General features: G+C 54.7%; 1 protein-coding gene across 1 annotated transcript in view; it reads right to left on the bottom strand.

The window, feature by feature from the left end:
• CASQ1 (calsequestrin 1) overlaps window positions 1–21885 on the bottom strand; it is a 36994-nt gene that overhangs the window by 3512 nt on the left and 11597 nt on the right. The window contains exons 2-9 of the mRNA XM_032796308.2: window positions 19709–19793; window positions 16824–16924; window positions 16075–16186; window positions 12904–12977; window positions 12261–12391; window positions 7232–7277; window positions 4180–4234; window positions 3398–3498 (exon numbers count right to left, since the gene is read on the bottom strand). Coding sequence (XP_032652199.2) covers window positions 3398–3498; window positions 4180–4234; window positions 7232–7277; window positions 12261–12391; window positions 12904–12977; window positions 16075–16186; window positions 16824–16924; window positions 19709–19793 — 705 coding nt within the window. The remainder of the gene's footprint in view (window positions 1–3397; window positions 3499–4179; window positions 4235–7231; window positions 7278–12260; window positions 12392–12903; window positions 12978–16074; window positions 16187–16823; window positions 16925–19708; window positions 19794–21885) is intronic.

The raw sequence follows: 21885 nt of genomic DNA, 5'->3' as shown, positions 1-21885 counted from the left end.
CATCTATCTATCTATCTATCTGTCTATCCCCATACACTCCATCAATCTATCTATCCATCCATCCATCCCTATACATCTCATCTATATCTATCTATCCCCATACACCCCCTCTATCTATCTATCTATCTATCTATCTATCTATCTATCTATCTATCCCCATCTACCTAACTATCCATCCCTATACACCTCATCTATATCTATCTATCTATCCCCATACACCCCATCTATCTATCTATCCATTCATCCATCCCTATACATCTCATCTGTATTTATCTATCCCCATACACTCTATGTATCCATTCCCACACATCCCATCTATCTATCTATCTATCCCCATACACCTCATCTATCTATGTACCCATCCCCACAACCCCTATCTATCTATCCATCCCCATGCACCCCATCTATCTATCTATCTATCTGTCTATCCCCATACACCCCATCAATCTATCTATCCATCCATCCATCCCTATACATCTCATCTATATCTATCTATCCCCATACACCCCCTCTATCTATCTGTCTATCTGTCTATCTATCTATCTATCCCCACACACCTTTCTCTCTGTTACTTTCCATCTATCCATTCACTGCCCCAGATGTGGTTAATCCAGAGTTAAGGTTTCCCATTGCTGCTTCCTGTCTTTTCAGAACATCAAATTCTGCTCCATTTAATCCACCGAAAAACCAGGAAATGCAGAGTTAGTACCAGCCCTGCCCCACAACTTTAACTGTGCCTCCTGGACCGGCCAAGGGCCCCTGGGATGCACCGTCAGCGTGTCTCAGACAGGGCTGCCCTGTGGTAAGCAGATGGGAGGCATGACTAAGTCCATGTGCTGTTTTTATGTGGCCTGGTGAATCCCATAGCCCTGGACTCTCTCATTGGTCTGCGTGCACCACGACTGACTCTCACTGTGTTAGGGCTAGAGTGACTACATGTCCCGATTTTATGGGACAGTCCCGATAATTGGGGCTTTTTTTATATGGGCTCCTATTACCCCCACCCCCTGTCCCAATTTTTCATACTTGCTATCTGGTCACCCTAGTTAGGGATGGCTGGAATGGTCGAACATACGAACGGCCAAGACTGGGTCAGATCAAAGGTCCATCTAGCGCAGTATGATAGTGGCCAGTGCCCGGTGCCCCAGATAGTGGCCTGGAATGGCTGGACTGGCTGGGGGAGGGACACCTGGAGCGGCTGGGCCAGGGACAGCAGGACTGCCGGGGGGACGGACTCTAGGATTGGCTGGGCCAGGGACAGCAGGACTGCCTGGGGGATGGACTCTAGGATTGGCTGGGCCAGGGACAGCAGGACTGACTGGGGATGGACACTAGGATTGGCTGGGCCAGGGACAGCAGGACTGACTGGGGAAGGTCACCACAGCTCAGGCTGTGATATGTGGAAAGGGGCATCTGCAGCCAGTGGGACCCCTCGTTTCTGGGCTGAGCTCTGTGGAAGTACACCAGCACAATGGAGTGTTCCTGCTGTGGAGCTCTGGGGCAGAGGTGACAGGTCCCTACTGGGCACAGGGAAGTGAAGGGGATTTTCCTCGAGGGATCCGTGGGACAAAGATCAGGGCGCGGTAACGTCTGGCAGCTTTTTTTCTCCGCCGACAGACCTCCCCCCACATGTGTCCCGATATTTTCTCCCTCTCATCTGGTTACCCTAGGTAGCTTTGGGGTGTTGGCTGGGCAGCACCCAGGCGCAGCCAGCTGCAGTTCACCAAGTCTTCCCTGAATGGGACTTTTACCTTAGTGAGGACAAGGTCTGACCATTTCTCCTATTCTGCATCCCCACTGAGCCTCAAAACACCTGAGCTGAGAGAGCACAACCGCGTCTGCCAGAGGTAGGCAGGGGCATCACTCAGCTCTGGCTGGCTGGGCTGGCATGTACTTTAACGCAGTATTTCCTGGCTGTCACAGAAGAGGTGCCATGCAGTCAGTATTCTGGAAAGACACGAGGCCCTGCCAGCCAGCCAGAACTGTGCATTAATGATGCTTAGAGGCAGGAAGTCAGTCTGTTTATCTATCTATTGTGACGCTGGCAAACCAGGTCCCAGCTCATGACAACATCCCCACTGCCAAATACCCATCTTGAATCAGTCTGGCTCACCTGCGTGTTAGTATTGTTAAAATGAGATCAGAAGAATGAGTTTAGTGTTTAGACGTTATTGAATGCTGGTGAGATGCTGCCAGCATTAATTTCCCTTATAACATCTGTATCCTACATTATAAGGTAATATCTGAGCGGTGGTATTGTGGGTCTCTGTGACTGTGTAAATCACCAGAGAGGAGAGAGATATGAACCAGGGTGACGTGCTGATCTGCAGCAGAAGGTGTCACATTCTGCTCAACAGGAAAGGTCCATCGACACCAGATTGTGGGATGTTAAAGAGGACAAAAGACATTGGTTGTTCTGTTCTCCCCCGTGAAGACGAGTCATGCAAGTGGATTCCTCCCAGAGTTTTCAGCTAAGGGATAAAAGCCCCTACGAAGAAGGAACTGGATGTCTGTGCTGCTCGGACTTGGGCTGGGGCAGGGGCAAGGTGTTCTAGGCATAAGCAAGAGATCCCCAGCTGCTTAGCCTAGGTTAGCCCTGAAGGAACTATACAGCCTGCTAATGATAGAAGCTTCTATTACCTTTGACAATTAAGATTGTAACTCATTTGTGTATCTTTGTTCAGCTGGATTAACCCCGTAAATATCTCTCGTTTCCTTTTCCTGTTCAATAGATATCTTCATACTGTTTATTATTGGATTAGCAACAATGCTACAAGCGTTGTCTTTGGTGTGAGATCTAAGGTGCAGGTGACCTGGGGAAAGTGACTGGCCCTTTGGGACTGGGCGTAACCTGAGTAGTGCTGTGATTCTTGGTGCAAGGGACCAGCTACCATAGAGGTAAGCTCAGCCGGCTGCTGAGGTAGATCTGGGGGTGTGACTCTTGTGGAGACTGTTACAGTGTGTTAGGAGTTCCCACTTGATAACTGCCCTGAGGCCGGCGCTCCGTTGCAGGGAGAATTTACACAGCCCTTCTCCTCATGGTACCAGGGATTCTGTTACAGCTCTGAGGCTGAGTTCATCCCTGGGTTAAGGGCGCTGGAGTCCACGCCATTACACCAGGGCTGGATCTGGCCCTTCCTGTTTACCCTCCTGCCCTGTGGCCCCGCCCGTGGATGCGATCTGGTCTGGGGAGGCCGGATCAGGCAAGATCCAGATGCCTTATAACAGGGTCCCCTGGAGAGGTGGTCCGTTCCTGGGCAGACAGGCCCTTGGAAAGGGTGGGGAGGGTCTCTCGCTGATTCCACCCTCAGCCTGCAGCTACGCCTATCCCTCACGCTGGCCACCAGAGAGCCCCCGAGTCTAGGCAGCGGCTCTGGAACGCGTGGGCGCCACTTACCAGGGGAAAGTCCTCCGGGTCGATCCAGATGATGCTCAGGTCAGGATTGTCCGTATTGTCCTGTGCAACGTCCTTCAGGATCTCCAGGAACTCGTAACCATCTGCGCCCGGAGAGAGCAAATGGGTGAGAGACCAGGGCAAGGGCAAGCGGCCACTGGCCCAAGGAGCCGGGTTAAGCAGCGTGAGCTCCAGGGGAGAAAGGCCACCTCCCTGCCCAACCTCCCTCTCTCCTGCTGCCGCCCGCTGCATGCCAAGCTCTCCAGCCTGAACCCCCTCTCCCTGCACAGTAACACCCCCACTCCAGATCCCTCCCAGCTTATGAACACCCCCAACACCTCTTCCCATGCACCCTGCTCCAGCTCCTGCCTCCTCCTCCCCCAAGAGCTGAGCATCCCAGCTCAGAAGCAGGTTGGCGAGGAGCGGGAGGGGGCTGTGCCCACCCTGCAATGAATCAGACACAGCCTGATCTCCATCTGCTGCCGCTTCTGTGCCCTGGTGCGACCTTCATGTATCTATTTCACCTGCCTGACCTTAAGGTGGTACCAGCCCCACCTGCTCCCACTGCCGTCTCCCCCTGCCATGCACCCTTCCCAGCAGCCAGACTTCTGCATCCCACTCGGCCTCTCAGAGCATAGAGGGCCCCTCCTGGGACTGTCAAGCACCCCTCGTTGGAGGATGCTGCACCCCGGGCCCATAGAGTGCCCCCCTGGGGTGGGTCAGTGCCCCTCGCGCTCTGCTCAGCCGTCCTGTGTCTCTGCCCAGTGATCAGCGGCAGCTCTTACCAGGGTCATCTGCCTCTGCAAAGGCCACAATGTGGATTCCGTCCATGTCATCTTCCTGGGGAGCGGAGCAGAGAGAGGCACCGGTCACCAGATGCATCAACCTTCCTGTTGTGGGGAGGGGGTCAGACCCCTCTCTCCTCCCCCACGTCCAAATAGGGAGGAGTAGGGTGCAGAGTATGTTCGGATCAGAGGATCAGCTGGGAGATGGACTGGTCTGCACACTCACCCACAGCCCCACTCGCACGTGAAGGCAGGTGCACACGCCTCATTCAAACCCCCATTCACACCCATCAGTGCCCCAGTGCAAACCCTAGTGCAAGCTCACACCCCCATTCACATACCCCCTGCACACTCATCAGTGCCCGAATGCAAACCCTAGTGGAAGCTCACACCCCCATTCACATACCCCCTGCACACTCATCAGTGCCCCAATGCAAACCCTAGTGCAAACTCACACGCCTCATTCACCCCAACGCACACATTCTCAGCCCATTCACACTCCGGTCCAGACACATCCATACATAGTTATATCAAAGCTCCCAAGGACACTCCCTGCCCACATCCACACGCCTACCCCCACACTAACATACTCATGTACATTCACTAGTACCATATGTGCACCGTATGCTCACAGCCTCCTGTGAAAATACACCTACGCGCCCAGGTGCACCAAAAGATTTACATGCACGGAACTTGAAATACACGTGTCAAAACACACACACAAATATACACACAGGCCGTTATGGAAGTGGCCCTATTTTGTTGTGCACACAGGCATAAAAGGATATATGTACACACTCATGCACACACCTTGACAAGTGTACACAGGCACACACAGATCTCTGTGCATGCATACATGTGCAATACATGCAGATAACTGCAGGCAGACACGTCCCACCCAAAGAAAGAGGCATGTATTGACATTGTCTCAGATATGCAAACACATCACACATATGCAAACAACAGGTACACACATTCTGCACAAACCAGACACACACAGAGCATATGTGCACACACACATACACACATGCAGAAGCACAATTACATGTGCGCAGACACACATATTGGATATACCACACATTCATACATATACCCCATAGCATTAACCTCTCCCTCCAATAGACACACAGAGAGAACACCTACAAACCAAAGAATAATGCAGCTTAGAAAGTAACAGGACCAGTGATATTTTAGGGTTAGTATTTATTACCGGATGTTGTCACATGCAGGAAATGTTACTTGATATATGTACTATAAAATATATTGGCAATAGGCACACATATGAAACGCAGAAGTGACAATAGACTTTTAAAGGGGGAAAATATCTTACAAAATCACCCCCATCTTTGTGATTTAAAAAAATGTCAAATACATAATGGGATAAGGCTAGGCTAAAAATGAGAGCCCACATTTTCAGTCTTGGGTGCTTTGATTATTCTGAACTGCAGAAATGTCATTGAAGTTAGGATCAGAACTTCTGAAAAATCAAGCCAATGTTTCATTTGCCTATGTCTAGATTCAGATGCCTGATTTTAGTTTGAAAATTTGGCCCCTGTATTGTTTAGAAGACAAATTCCCTTCCCGGTGCTAATGACACCATGGCAGGTTGTTAAAACAGAAAACGTGTGAAACATCTCATTTGTGCTGTCAGTTTCTGCTCATTTTCACTTGCTCGTCAATTTCACTTTCTACTCATTGTCTAGTTGATTTCACTTTCTGCTTTTCCAGCACCAGCCCAAAGCTGATACTTTTAGCTGCTGAAGAAACAGAAAAGTGTTTAAATCAAAACAGAAAAGTGTTTTGATGGAAATGAGGAAAAAATCCACGAAATCATTTCTATTAACATTCATTTTCTAAAATCCTTAACATCCCACCCACGCCCTTCCCCCAAACCAGTGTTTAACTGTGGACCCAAACAGCTGGACACTGAGGCCCAGGCCCTAAGGTATTTAGGCACCTAACATCCACTGACTATTTAACAAGTCATCTGAATGCTTTAATTAAAGGGCATAAATGTGTCCATTTTCACTGGATTTTTTTCATATATTATTCATAGAGGTTTTTTTAAGAGCCAGATCCTCAGCTGGTGTAAACCTGCTCTACAGCAGCTAAGAATCTGGTCACAAGTGTGCGTGTGGTGCATTTTTAAGGAACTGAATAAAGAATAGACCCAATCCCAGCTGACTGCTTCACTCATCGGGTCTGATTCTCCATTGCCCTGACTTTTGTGCAGACATACACATCAGGGCACAATGGGTGCAAAGTGCTGCCATTCTGAGCTGGTAACATTCCATACCCACTTGGCACAGATGTAAAGGACGGTACAAGATATAGGTAGGGTGACCAGATGTCCCAATTTTATAGGGACAGTCCTGATTTTTGGGGTCTTTTTCTTACATAGGCTCCTATTACTCCCTACCCCAGGCCCAATTTTTCACATTTGCTGTCTGGTCACCCTAGGTATAGGGCATGGGAGAATCAGGCCCGAAGAGTTATGCATTCAGCAAGTATTGGGCCCAGTGACTTCCATGGGAGATTTGCCTGAGTTAAGGAACATGGGAGAAACTAGCATGAACCTCAGAAGTTGGAAGACATCAGAGACAGGGAAAGAGCTATTCAATACTGCCTAGTCCATCCTGGGGGGCCAATCCAGGATTGTGCCCCAGGGAAGTTTTCCAGGGGTTCAGTGCAGGATATATGGAGATATACCTATCTCTTAGAACTAGAAGGGATCCTGAAAGGTCAGTGAGTCCAGCCCCCTGCCTTCACTAGCAGGACCAAGTACCAATTTTGCCCCAGATCCCTAAGTGGCCCAAGATTGAATTCACAACCCTGAGTTTAGCAGGCCAACGCTCAAACTACTGAGCTATATCCCTCCCACTATAATAGGGCTTCAGGCACCTCAGAGTGTCATTCTGGGGGGTGGGCTGGGTGGGGGACGGCTCAGCGCCATGCTTGGGTGGGTTAGATGGCTGGTTGGCAAGGAGCTGGGCCCTGACTGGCCATGCCATAGCACTAAGCTCACAAGCCACCAGGTCTTCTCTGGACTCACCCAAGTCTCATACATGCTGTCTGGCTTCAGCTTCCTCAGCGTTGACCTGCAAGATAACAACAGAGGCTGCTTTGAGGGAGTGTGTGAGGGACGGAGCCCTGCAGAAACCCAGCCCCCATCAGGCATGGCCCGGGCAGTCAGGTAGCATCTGCTAAGTCCATGCTCCTCCATGGTGCAAGAGTGGTCCTCAGAGTTTAATTACAGAGCAGGGGACTGAATGCCATGGTGCCTGGATTCGGCCTTTAGCATTAAAAGGGAGAGTTGTATAATGGTTAGAGAAGGGGGTGCGCAAGTCAAGACTATTGAACTCTATACCCCACCGCAGGTAGAAATGTGGGGCAGCAGTTAGCAAAAGGGAGCCAGAGGCAGGACTCCTAGGCTGTATTGCCAGCTCCAGGTGGGAGTGTGGTCTAGTGGTTAGAGAACAGGACTTCTAAGGTTCAGTTCTTGTACCCTGCGCTGGGAGAACACAGTCTGTGTGGCGCTAAGCGTTGGGTGTTTGAAACTCTGAGCCAAAATTTTGCAACAAGTAGAGGAGAGACAGTGAGAGAGACAAAGGTGGATGGAGAGCTACAAAAGGGAACAAAGCAGCACAAAATCAAATACAATCCAGACGGGAAGTAACTGCTGAGCTATTTGATGGAATAAAGAGCAGCTGCCATGGCAACCAAAGTCCCTGATCTGCCAGCGTTTAGCATGAGTCAGGGAGGGGCAGGGCCTCACGCACCATGGCAGTAAAATAGAACAAAAGCAGAGATCTGGCCCTGGGGATCTACTGCCCTTTGCAGAGCCATGCCCAGTGCTCCTGGGCCTCTGTGCCGGGGGAACTTCAGCCCTGAATCGCTCCTGTCCTGTCTCTCAGCAGCTCTGTATTGAGGTCGCTGGGTGGGGGAGGGAGGGAGGGGAGCGGCAGTTTGATCCGAGAGGATTAGAGTGAACGGGCAGCCAGGACAATATGTCAGGAACATCCTTGTCCAGAAATGCAATCTGCTTGGGAGTGCGGCGCTGGGCTGTTAACCTCTTAGCTCCCAGTGCCCAGGGGCAGGGGGAACAGCAAACATGACAAACCTTTGGAGTCACGGGATGAGGTTCCTGGGTGATGCAGGTTAGGCTAGACGAGCCCTGGGGGCTCCTTCTGGCCTGAAAACGTAGGGCCCTGATTCTCAGCTCCTCAGTTCCTGTGCCTGGGCTTGGTTGTGTGTGTGTTAATTTGGCTTTCAGCTCCAGTGTCAGTTAGAGAAGCCTCGGGGCTGCTCTAATCTACACTCTGCTCCCCAAGAAACAGGGAATAGCCACAGTGCAGCACGCCCTGCTCCTCCCACTACCCTGGGAACAGGACCCTTGTGCCTGCTCCATGCCCTCTGGAGAGGTCCATTGTGTGTGTGCGGGGCGGGGGGGACTTGACAGCATAAGTGAGAAACAAGCTGGATGAATCTCCACAGCAACTCCTCTTCCGTCAAACCCTTTATTCTCAGATACCATGGGCAGAAGCCAGGCAAGCTGCCCCCATCCACTGTGCTTTCTGCGCCCTGCGTGCCGAGGTTATGCTTTGGCTGCTGCTAAAATGCAGCCTCCTCTGGGGTGAGGCAGTGTAGTCATTTAACAGCCACACAACTATGCTGCAAAGGCATCACTCACCCACTGCTGAAAATGCAGCCGTCTCTAGGGTGGGACATGGCTGCTGTGCCACAGCCACACAGCACAGCAGTTTAGGGCAGGAAATGAAGGGGAATCCTGACTCTAACTGACCGCATGCAGTGGGGATGGAATGGAATTAGGCCAGGACCCTACAGTAACATCCCCACTCCTTGCGTAAGTGCCACAGGATATTTAGTGACAAGTGGTTGGAGCCCTGGAGTGGAATCTCAGCAGAGAGGGCTTTAGAGGGGACATGGAGGAGGACAATAGGACTGGCCCCAGAAAAGTCTGTCATGGGGGAGGCCACAGAAGGACAAAGCAGCTGAAACCCCCTCTCTCACCGGGACCCCAGGGGCAGCCTGGGTTTGGAAAAAAATGGGCGGAGTTGTCTGAGGAGGGAGCGTGGCTTGGGCACCTGCGCCAATGGCCCCACCCCCTGGAAATCAGAGCCGCTCCCCCTAGTGGAGAGCAGGGGGAGAAGGTATCTTGGGGCAAATCCCCCAGCAGGAGTGGATCTGGTCATGACAGGCTAGTGGCTGGGTGTGGATCACATCACTGCCTTTGCGGGAGGAGGGTCCCTTAGGGAGAGGAGGGGGCTCTCACTCCATGGAGCTCCCAGAAGTAACCAGGAGCTGAGCCCCTCCTGGGAGACAGACTCTGCGCCAACCCAGTGCCATGTTACTATGGCAGCAGGAGAATTTCCTTGCTCTGCCGCAGCCATAGAAATGGAGCTGTTGTCAGACTGGGCAAACATTTTACCCCATCTCTAGCCACAGGCATCCAATGGGGAAACTAACGTCTGTGCCAGGCTGTGCCTGGCAGCTGTGCAGGGCAGCCCTGCTCCCCATGGCGAGCCAGCCGTGGTATCTCCCCATTGGGATCGCTCCCTCTCACCATCAACTCTAATTCCCTACGGCAACTAACTTTCCATGGCAATTGACTCTCCATGGCAACTGACTCCTCGGGGCAGCTGCCTAATGCCCCATGTCAGCCAGTGGTAGCTCCCTTCTCATCAAGTTCAACAGCAGCTCGAAATCCCAGCTGGCTGTAGCACCTCATGCTGACCCTCGTGACTGACTGTAGTTCCCTGTTACAACTGACTGCAGCTCCCCAAGGTGACCGACTGTAGCTGTACGTCAAAATGAACTGTAGCCCCCCATCACGAGCCACTGCAGCTCCTTACTGTGCCTGACTGTAACTCCCCCTAGTGACTGACTGGCTCCATGGCATGACCGACTGTGCCCTTCCACACCCAATCACTTCTCTCTCTGCCGCGAGGAACCTCACCCCCCTGAGAGCTGTCCCCCATCACAAGCTCCCACCTGGCCCACCTACCCCCACTGCCAGGTGCTGCCTATACCTTCCCCCACCTCGTCGCCAGTAAGCCCCACCCACTCATCCCATCCCAGTTGGCAGAAGTGGGCCCATGCTTTGAGTTATTTTTTTGCTGATTGCTTTGCTGCTTGGTTCTAGGCCAGTCCCCCCCAGCCCCCTAAGACCGTTCTCGGAGGGATCCCAGCAGCCAGCCTGTTCTAGACCAGTGAATGTAACTGGAATATGCTTCATGCAAAAGGTCTCTTGTGAGGTATCATTGCAAAGCTTATAATCTACTGAGTGTGGTCATCCTATTTGTATAAATATACCACTCTTGTCTCTGAAACTAGAAATATGGAATATAACTCTGAGGGCCTATTGTAATTATGCAAAGTGTGGGCCATTAACGGTGGTTTGGAATCTTGATGACTCCCATTAACCAGGACAACTGACTGTAGATGGGTGTGTTTTACCTGTAAGTCTTCCTATATATGTGTGTGCTGGCAAGTGGGCAATGAAGTCTTGCAGTGACATTGATCATGTCACCTGAACTGGAATCCATCTTTAACCTGGTGTCTTTCCATTGAGAAGGACAGGTGGGAACCCAGAGAGGGACAAAGGATTCCCGCCTTATGCAAAAGATATATAAAGGGGTGGAATAGAAGAAAGAGGAGAGGAGCCATCATGAAGAATCCCCTGGCTACCACCTGAGCTGGAACAAGAGCTGTGCCAGGGGAAAGAATTGTGCCCAGGCCTGGAAGGTGTCCAGTCTGAGGAAAAAACTTACTGAAGCATCTCTGAGGGTGAGATTATCTGTATTCAGTTTGATTAGACATAGATTTGCACGTGTTTTATTTTATTTTTTGCTTGTGACTTACTTTGTTCTGTCTGTTACTACTTGGAACCACTTAAATCCTACTTTCTGTATTTAATAAAATCACTTTTTACTTATTAATTAACTCAGAGTATGTATTAATACCTGGGGGAGCAAACAGCTGTGCTCTCTCTCTATCAGTGTCATAGAGGGCGAATAATTTATGAGTTTACCCTGTATAAGCTTTATACAGGGTAAAACGGATTTATTGGGGTTTAGACCCCAGTGGGAGTTGGGCATCTGAGTGTTAAAGACAGGAACACTTCTGTGAGCTGCTTTCAGGTAAACCTGCAGCTTTGGGGCAAGTAATTCAGACCCTGGGTCTGTGTTGGAGCAGATGGGTGTGTCTGGCTCAGCAGGACAGGGTGCTGGGGCCCCGAGCTGGCAGGGAAAGCAGGGGTAGAAGTGGTCTTGGCACATCGGGTGGCAGCTCCCAAGTGGGTTCCTGTGATCCAGCCTGTCACACCCAGCCCAGCCCAGTTGGCAGAAGTGGGCCCATGCTTTGAGTTATTTTTTTGTTGATTGCTTTGCTTCCTGGTTGCAGGCCAGTACCCCCCGAGACCGTTCTTGGAGGGATCCCAGCAGCCAGCCTGTTTCAGACCAGCGCTGAGCCCAAGGGGCTGAGGGATACACCCCATGTTCTCAGTCTGTGGAATTGGCTCATCCCTGCCACGCCCAGCAGCAAACTCCTAACAGCCAGACCCACCCCTGCCAAGGTGGCACTTGCCCCTGGAGACGTGCTGCCCCCAACGCAAGCGCATGGTTCACCTGTGGAACTCAGCTGGGAGGTTTAATGATTATGTCTCCCTAGCTGTGTGCCCCTTCAGCCAACTCTGCCCACTTTCCCCAGCCCTGGCAGCCTACAGAAGCCCTGGTGTAGGGGAGCTTCTGGCCTCTTTGCCCTTCAGGCAAAGTTTCCCCAGGTGACAGGTGGGGAAACTGAGGCACGTAGTGCTTAAGATGGCAATTTTCTAAAGCCTGGTGATTTCAGGTATTTGGACACTATAATGGGCTCTGGTGTCTAGCGGCAGTGGAGATCCCCCAAATCACCAGTCACACCGGAAAACGTAGGCTCTCCCAAGATCAGACAGGGAATCGGACTGGAAGCCAGGCATCAGGAGTCCCAGCCCAGCAACTGAAGCACTAGGCCGCCCTCCTGTCTTACTGGGGCTCCGATCCATCCCGCGGCTGGCGGCCCCCTACCTCTTGTGATCCTCGATGAACTGCACGATCTCCTCCTCGCTGTTGGGCTTGTCAGGGATGGTGACGGGCTTGTCCATGAATGGCTCATAGTAATCGATCTCGTTCAGCTTCAGGGTCAGCTTCTTGGCCACCTGCGATGGGGCAAGGGCAGGTGGCCAGTGAGCAAGGGGTGTCCGTGGCCCGGTTATCACAACTCACAGGACCTCCCCCAGCAGTCGCCTCAGCCTCGCGGGCTCCTTCCCTTGCTGCTGTGGGAGGGATGGGAGCGATGGGGCCTGAACCTGAGGCGGATCTGTATGCCATGCTGCCAAGGAGCTGGCGTGGGATGGGTCTGTTGGCCCTGATCCCCCTTCCCCTCCATCCCAGGGAGCTTCCCCAGATTGCAGCCAGAGCAGTTTGTGCTTGGCAGCAAGGGAATCATGCCCGACTCTGCCCTGCCTCACCCCAGGAGGGTTATTCAAGGCCTATTCACTTTGGCAGCAGCTGTCCATAGAGCTTGGAGATGGGCAGAGGGAGAAGGAAGGATCCCCTCTCCCCAGATGAGGGTCTTTTGCTTCCTGAGTGTTACACAGGCTTCCCCTTCCCCATTCGCCATCCCTTGGCCCTGCCCCATCACTAGCTGGACGCTCCCCCTCGCCCCTACCTTGCTGTCGAAGGTTGCAAAGAAGGGTATGTATGGATGGAACTCCTCAGCGGCATCCACAAAGGCCTTGAAATCTGAAAGAGCCAGAGCCATGGGGGTCATGGTTATAGGGCTGTGAACGCCCACAGCTAGGGCTGGACCAGCAACTGCCCCAAACTAGGGTCATCAACCAACACTGAACTCAGAGCCTTCTGTACTGACAGTGTGAGCCTCCAGCAACTCTTAACCAGCAGCTGTAGTAGACTCTTATCTCCTGCCAGAGGTCAGCCACTAGAGGGGACCAAGGCCTGCTCGCTCCTAACATGGGGGCACTCCAGTCATAACATCTCTTCCCCTTTCTATGCCTCCTCTCCTCTCCTCTCCTCTCAGGACTGGCGTGCTTTGCATGTGTTGATTGATTAGCCAATTAATTAATTACGGATTATTAAACATAACAATACTTACTTCTGCTGCATCTCCCACCTACACGTCTCAAAGATCAACCCATGAATTCATCAGTAAAACTGCTTTCGAATTACGCAGTGCTCCTGGCTCCCCCAGCCTCCATTGAGACTCACCCATGAGGGAAACTGAGACACAGAGCTGGGCAGGGACTTGTCTAAGGTCACACAGAGGGGAAGGAACCCAAGAGCACCGGCATCCACTTTTATGACCACACTTTTTTCCCCAGAGACGGGGACAGAACTCACCAGCCTTGCTTCCCCGCTCTGACCCCAGCCACCAATTCATATTCCACACAGAGAACGCAGGGGGCCAGACTCTGGCTAGACCCCTCTGCTGCCCAGAGTGGCCCACTGGTAGATTTCTGAGTGTTTCTAGCACCTGCTCCCCATGCCCGATGCCTAATCTGCAGGGTATCCCAGGCTGCCCGGGACAGATCTCTGCTCAGCCATTCCCTCTGGCCCTCCAAGGCACTGACGTGGGAAATCTGTCCCACCTTGGGCACTCCGGGGTTCCCCCTGCTGGGCTCACACCCCAGCGGCTGGGTTGCCCCAGTTAGGGAAGCTGGGTGACCCGTTGCTCTGCCGTCTGGACAACGGTGTGGCTGGGTTTATCCTCCCCTGGCCTTATTAGCTGGCTACATGTGTGCGTTCTCACCCTGCCAGAGCCCCTCTGAAGCAACTGCAGCCCGGGGGGGGACGGGACTCTGCTCACGGCCTGGTGCTGGGCCCCTCGTGGCTGGGAGATGCCCAGAGAAGCAGCCAGGGCTGGATGTGAAGTGGTGGCAATGGCAGGAGAAGTCGTTCTCCCTTCCTCAGTCAGGGTGGGACCCCTGCCGGAACGGATTGGACATTCTAGCGAGGCCCCAAGCGCTCGGCGTCATTACAGCCCCCATGCCACAGCTCAGAGCACCCCAACCGCAGCAGAGCATCTGGAGCAATGGCTAGTCCCAGCTGCCTTGCAGAGAGGAGTAAGAAACCCCACCCAGGGGATAATTTATGGAGTAACTTACCCTTGCCCCAGCACCATCAGTGAAGCAGGTGAGTTCATTGTTGATCCCCTCTTTATTTTCCTCCCATATCAATGCCCAACCCTTTATTTCAATCCTGGTAACCACTGACCTCAATGAAATCATGTAGCAATGAGTTCCACAGGTGAACCATGTGCTGTGTCCAGGTATGACCTGGGTTTCCTCTGTTTTAAATGCGTCGACTCTTTCAGATTCGTTGGATTTGGGGTGCACATTGGCTCAGTTTTTAGCTGAGCTGCGGTGAAACTAGCCATGAAGGAGACTGGGCTTGAGCCTCTGGAGGGGATGCTGGGAATGGGGCTGGGAGCCCATAGGGGAGAGAGAGGAGCATGTGCCCTGGAAAGCAGTGGAACTGCTGAGGATGGCAGGGTGGGGGGTGTGGGATCTGAAGCGAGGGTTAATCTAAAGCAGGCAGGCAGATCTCCCCATCCTTGGGGATGCAACCGTGCCTGGAATGGTCACAGGCACCATAGCTCCGAGGCCAGGGACCTTGCTCTGCGCCGAGTGAGTGGAGCTGTGACAGCTGCAGGGCTGACGGGTTAAGCTCACTTAATGCTGGCGAGACGGCAGGCCCTGACCAGAGCTTGGCAAGAGGCTGCTGGGCTCTTAGCTCACGTGTCTGAATTCAAAATGGCAGCAGTGAGAATTTGCTCTCGGTCACCTCCTGGCTGGGTGTTGGATGGGACAAAATTGGCCCTGCTATCACTGCACTGGGGCTACACCAGAAAGGGCTCAGGGACTGGCCCCAACAGGGGAGACTTTTCCACAGCATTTTGTCTCCAGAAAGTTCACAAGGAGCTTACAAAGAAGGGTGAGTTCCTGGTTCAGGAGTGGAGCATGGCATCTGTTTAACAGCACATTGCAATGCTGCACAGGGAGAGCTCACCCAGCACTGCAGTGCAGCCACCTCTGGGGTGGGACGTGGCAGCTGTTTAACAGCCACCCAAAACGCTACACAACAGTTCAGTGCAGGAGGTGAAGCTGCAGGGGATTGGGGTGATGGAGGCGGGATCGTGGAATCACTTGGCTGGGGTTTGGCCTGGACACAAGGAATGACAGCTCAGCTCTTACAAAAAGGCCAGGGGATCTTAGATGACTTATACATGGTCAGCTCCTAGTTTGTATTTGGCATCAGGCAGCACCTCCATCAGCACAGCACAGCGACCCCAGCCCCATGCTGGGGCACTGGGGTCAGCCTCAGAGGAGAGAGCACCCCCTACTGAGTCACCCGCACCACTCCCAGCTGCACAGCGCCCCCTAGCAACTCACTGGGGCACTGAGTTAGAGAGGAGAGCCCCCCCTACTGTATTATCAGCTCCACCTCCTCGGCGGCTGTGTCTGGTTACGTCGCCTCCTAGTGGCTGTAGAGAGTACAAGCCCTGATCCTGGCAGCGATGAGAGATTTTCCTGTAGCTGACACTGGGAGCGCAGGGACCAGATCCCCTCCCCAGCAGAAACTCCTAGACCCCCTGTGGCTCCTGCTGCCCTGCCGTGGCGGTTTGCCATTGGGCCGCCTGTATCCAACCACTCACACTTCCCCAGCAGCCCTTAGACAGCCTGCTAATGATTCCCCCGGCACTGCTTGGAGGAAGCTCACACCCCTCTGCAGCCGATAGCGACAGCGCAGCTTGGGCTGCGGGGCTGGGCCCGGGGAGGGTGGGGTCCCACCAGCTAAGGGACCCCAGTCGCCGCCTCCGTACGTTCTGATTCCTCGTTCTTGAAGTAGCCGATGAGCTTGGGCTCGTCTTCAATGTTATCGAAGGCCTGGAGCTCACGGTCTCCCTCGATGAGCTCCACCGGGTCTTCCAGCACCTGAAAGGGGGGCAGAGGGAGCTCAGCACCCGACCCTGGGAAACCCCCCCCCCACACGCCGGGAGCCGGCTCTGCAGGAGGGGAGGGTGAGGCGTGGTAGCACCCACGGGGCTGTCCACCTGGCCTGTCAGCCTCAGTGCACTGGGACACCCCAAGCGATTTGGCAAGTCCCACCTTTGGGGACAAGGGACAAGGCCTGTGGGTTGTGCTCAGCCTGCTTTCTTCTGCTGTTCTGGCCAAAGGGGGGGACACAGCATGGGCTAGTGGGGAAGGCCCAGGCCTGGGAGTCAGGGCTCCTGGGTTTAGCTACAGTACTGGGAGGGAGTGGTGGCTAGTGGTTGGAGCAGAGGACATGAAGCCAGGACTCCTGGGTTCAGTTCTCAACTCTACCATTCACTCGCCATGTGACCCTGCCTCAATTTCTCCCCTGTAAATGGAGCCAGTGATACAGGCCAAGTCGGGGGGCGGGATGGGTTTGTCAGGCTGGTGAGGGGCCCTGAGCATGCAGCGGAAGGGGAAAACTCCTGGGCAGCACCTCCAGAGGCAGGGAGCCGTGTTTCCCCCAATCCCCCGAGTCAGTGTCTCTGGGCCGGTCAGTGAAGGGGGGCAGAGCAAGGGACTGGGGGACGCCACTCACATCCAGGAGAAACTCCACCAGGGTGTCGGCTGCAAACTCCCCATCGTACTCGATCACCTCATCCTCCTTGAACACGTACACGCTGTCCTCCTCCGTCAGCCCTGCCAGGGAAAGAGCGCGGTGAGAGGGGCCATGGATGCAGGGGCATTACAGCTCCTGAGGCCCTGAGCCACAGGGGAATCGCCCCAGGACTGGGGCACTGCAACACGTGTGTGTGTGTGTGTGCGCACGCGCGCTTAGCTCCCCTATGTGTGTGTGTGTGAGCTCAGCTCCCCTTGCTGGGGGGAAGTGTGTGTGTGTGCTCAGCTCCCCCTGTTGGGGGGAATCGTGTGTGTGTGTGAGAGTGCGTGTGTGGGTGTGTGTGTGCCCCTCACACTGGGGCAGGAGGAGAGCATCTCGGTGGTGTCAGTGTTGGAGGAGCAGGGGGGGTCAGGGCAGGGGAACTGGGAGTGTCTGTGAGGTTGACAGAGGTCTGTGGTGTCGGATCAGGGGAGAAGAGGATCTGTGGGGTGAGGGTAGGAGGAACAGAGGGGTGTCTATGGGGTTGGAGGAGTGGAGGGGTCTGTGGTGTCAGGTCAGGGAGAAGGGGATCTGTGGGGTGAGGGTAGGAGGAACAGGGGGTGTCTGTGGGGTTGGGGGAATGGGGGGGTCTGTGGTGTCAGGGGAGAAGGGGGAAGGGGATCTGTGGGGTGAGGGCAGGAGGAACAGGGGGGTATCTATGGGGTTGGGGAAACGGGGGGTCTGTGGTGTCGGGTTGGGGAGAAGGGGATCTGTGGGGTGAGGGTAGGAGGAACAGGGGGTGTCTGTGGGGTTACGGGAATGGGGGGGTCTGTGGTGTCAGGGGAGAAGGGGGAAGGGGATCTTTGGGGTGAAGACAGGAGGAACAGGGGGTGTCTATGGGGTTGGGGGAACGGGGAGGTCTCTGGTGTCGGGTTCAGGGGAGAAAGGGATCTGTGGGGTGAAGACAGGAGGAACAGGGGGGTGTCTGTGGGGTTGGGGGAACGGGGGGGTCTGTGGTGTCAGGGTAGAAGGGGATCTGTGGGGTGAGGGTAGGAGGAACAGGGGCTGTTTATGGGGTTGGGGGAACAGGGGGTCTGTGGTGTCGGGGATACGGGGATCTGTGAGGTGAGGGCAGGAGGAACAGGGGGTGTCTATGGGGTTGGGGGAATGGGGGGGTCTGTGATGTCGGGGTCAGGGGAGAAGGGGATCTGTGGGGTGAAGACAGGAGGAACAGGGGTTGTCTATGGGGTTGGGGGAATGGGGGGGTCTGTGATGTCAGGGTCAGGGGAGAAGGGGATCTGTGGGGTGAAGACAGGAGGAACAGGGGTTGTCTATGGGGTTGGGGGAACGGGGGGGTCTGTGGTGTCAGGTCAGGGGAGAAGGGGATCTGTGGGGTGAAGACAGGAGGAACAGGGGTTGTCTATGGGGTTGGGGGAACGGGGGGGTCTGTGGTGTCGGGGTCGGGGAGAAGGGGATCTGTGGGGTGAGGGTAGGAGGAACAGGGGGTGTCTGTGGGGTTTGTGCCTGTGGAGAGCGGGGGCAGGGGGAGCCAGAGGCCCGACTAGCCCCCAGTGATGCTCCCAGCTGCCCTTAAGGGGCTCTGGCATCACCTGCCCTGCGCCCGTCAGTGAGCTCCCTGCGCCCTCTGGTGGCTGCTCCGCAGAGCCGCAAGCAGGCTCAGCCCATTTGCTTCCTGGCTGGTTCTGGCCCCCCTGTACCCTGAGGGGGCTCTCCAGGGGTACAGGGGATAAAATCAACGAGGCTGTGGAGCCCCCTCAGCGCAGGCTGAACTCAGGGCTCCCTCTCCCCGCACTGCACGCGCCTCCTTGAGTGAGCAGTTTTGCTCGTCGAAGGCAAACTTCCCTGCAGAAACCTCGGCCTCTCTGGACACCCTCCCTCCATGGGGCGCTGTCGGGCTGACCCTGGACCCACAGTCAGGCCCTGCGCAGTCACAACCCAGACACCCCCACTTTCCCCTGGCCTGAGCACCCTTCGGTAAGGCTGCCCGCTACACCCCATGGAGCAGCTGATGGGGCAGGGGAACACACCCTTGCATTTTCTTAGCCATGGGGACTTGGGGCCAGTTCAGACGTGCACCCAGGCGTTGGGAAACCCTCCGAACTCCACTGAAGCCTATGCTGAGGTGCCGGCAGAGGCCAGGCCTAGCCTGGAAACCTCCCCTCTCCCCCAAATCTAGCAGGGAGGAAGCCAGCCTGTTCCCGGAACTGAACAGAAGAGAGTTTAGAGCCCTTCAGTGGGAAGGAATGAAGGCTCCTGGCCCTGCACGTTCCCCAGGACCTTTCCACAGTGTTAAGAACACAAGGGACTGGTCCCATCCGGTCTGAGCGGCAGACCCTCCCCTGGGGATTGCTGCAGCTGCTCAGCGGCTTGTGGTTGAAAAAGCAAGAGCTCAGGGGATGCGTTGAGCTGAACCAGCGACCGGGTGCTCTGCAGTCAGAAGTCCCAGCGCTGAGCTAGACTCTCTGGGTCCCATCAAGGGGCAAAACTTCAACGGGGCTTCACCTTCTCAAAACCTGGACCCTGAAGCCTCCATGCTAGGCCATAGGCGGGGACAGGGCCGAGAAGCAGGGGAGGGAGAGACCCCTACTCTGCCTGCCTGGGTGTGTCTCCAGCTATTTCATGCCTGGGGCTGGGGTGGGGCAGGCACAGGGACTGAGTGCCCCATATGGCATCAGCTCCACCCAAGTCCACCATGTGGCATCAGAAGCAGGAAGGAAGCTACCAGATCTGTCCTGACGTGAGTCAGGGGCCCTGGGATGGGCTGGGAGTCCGTCAGGAGGGGCTGGGCCCTGGGTTCTCTCGCCACTGACACCCACAGGGACCGGGGCTGGTGCAGTCCCCAGGGATCCCGGCTCAGTCCTTACCTAGCTTCTTGGCCACCGCAGCATCCTTCTCCGAATCCACCAGGCCGAACCCCACTCCCTTCTCCTCCAGGACTTGGGCTGCTAACTAGGAAGAGGAGCAGAGATGAAGAAGAGAGAGAGGGAGAGGCTTTCAGACAAGGGTAAGGGCGGGGGTGGGGCAGCCAGACTCTGGGCATGAGGATCAGGGCTGGACTTTCTCACCCCCTTCCCCCTAGGCTGGGTAAGGATGGGGTCAGATCTGGGAGGGAGGAGTGACAAAGGCATAATAGGCAGTTGGTACCTCTGCAAGAAGAGTCTGGAGGGGGCTGTAGGAGCACCTCCCCTTGAGGTGCCCACAGCTGGGCCCTGTGCCAGCTATCAGCTAGTGGATATTTCTATGCCCACCCTATGCCAGGGCTTGGGGGGGCCAGGCCGTGCCCTGGGTTTTCGATTCCCCCACCCAGTGAAGGCTCCCAGTGCTTAGGACCAGGGAGCCCTGGCTCTAAAGGCACCAGCCCCAGCGAGCTTGTGGGGGGCATTTCTGAGGCTGCAAACAGACTCTGTCTGGGGGGTCATTACCCAGCTGCGGGTGAGACAGGGACAAGTGACAGGAACCACCCACCCGCCAGCCAGCACCAGCAAACCAAAGCCTGAACCAATGCTGACAACCTGAACCCAGAAGTGCCAGAACTAATACCAACAACTAAAACCCAGCATCACCAGAACCAACACCAACAACCCAAACCCAGACCAGCACCACCGCCAACCCAACCCAAAGCCAGGACCACCAGAACTGTGGCCAAGAACCCAAACCCAGCATCACCAGAACCAGCACCAACAGCCCAAACCCAGACCAGAGTCACCACCAACCCAAAGCCAGGACTGCAACACTCACCAAGAACCCAAACCCAGCACCACCAGAAATTCCAGAACCATCATCTAGAATTCAGACTCCAGACACCCCAAAACTTCACCTGGAACTTGAACCCACTGAACCTTCATCTAGATTTTGCACCGAGAACCATCACCTCAAACCCAAAGCTAGAACCTTGCCCTGACCGCAAGCCTAGAACCCATTCCTAGACTATTGATTGCATAGGCACCGACTCTGTGGGTGCTGCGGGGCTGGAGCACCCATGGGGAAAAAATGGTGGGTGCTGAGCACCCACCGGCAGCCCCCCATCAGCTCCCTGTCCATCCCTCCAGCACCTCCTGGATCAGCACCTCCACCTCCCTCCCTGTACCTCCCGCCCACCGCGATCGGCTGTTTTGTGGCGTTCAGGAGGCTCTTGGGGGAGGGGGGAGAAGTGAGGACATGGTGCGCTTGGGGGAAGGGGCAAAACTGGGCTGGAAGAGGTGGGGTGGGGCCTTGGGGGAAGGGGTGGGAGGTGCCTGGGGCAGAGCTGAGGGTCGAGCCCCCCCCGGTACTTTGGAAAGTCAGTGCCTGTGGTTGATTGGGATCTCAGAGCACTGTCTCTTATGCTGAGCAGTATTGTCTCACTGTTTCCTTGTGCCCCCATCTGTCTGCCTATAGCCATCTGTTGTCTCTTGCTTTTATATTGTAAAGTCATGGGGACAGGGACCATCATTTGATTCTCATAGAATATTAGGGTTGGAAGGGACCTCAGGAGGTCATCTAATCCAACCCCCTGCTCAAAGCAGGACCAATCCCCAGTTCCCTCAATGGCCCCTCAGGATTGAACTCACAACCCTGGGTTTAGCAGGCTAGTACTCAAACCACTGAGCTGGGGCCTAGCACCATGGGCTCTTCATCTATGAAAAGGATCCTAAGGCCCGACCATAACACTACTAATAATAATTGTAAGCAGGGTCTAAATGAGCTCTCCCCTAACAACCAGTGATGAGCTGGGGGAGAAGACTTCAGGAACTGACCTTGTTTGCATAGACACACCCACTCTGCTAGGTGCGCAGCATGATGGAGCTGCTTTGCCCAAATGATCACTTTTGGCTGGGGTTGGATTGCAAGTCACTTTGGTATTGGGTGTAGGGGTAATAGGAACATAAGACCATAAGAATGGCCATAATAGGTCAGACCAAAGGTCCATCTAGCCCAGTATCCTGTCTCCTGACAATGGCCGATGCCAGGTTCCCCAGAGGGAACAAACCGAACACGTAATGATCAAGTGAAACCTCCTCAGCTTCTGGCAAACAGAGGCTAGGGACACCATCCCTGCCCA

This window comes from Chelonoidis abingdonii, chromosome 11, assembly GCF_003597395.2.
Source record: "Chelonoidis abingdonii isolate Lonesome George chromosome 11, CheloAbing_2.0, whole genome shotgun sequence".
In the NCBI taxonomy this organism is placed as follows: domain Eukaryota; kingdom Metazoa; phylum Chordata; order Testudines; family Testudinidae; genus Chelonoidis; species Chelonoidis abingdonii.
The sequence above is the reverse complement of the archived record's forward strand: the minus strand, read 5'-3'. Positions and strand labels throughout refer to the sequence as shown.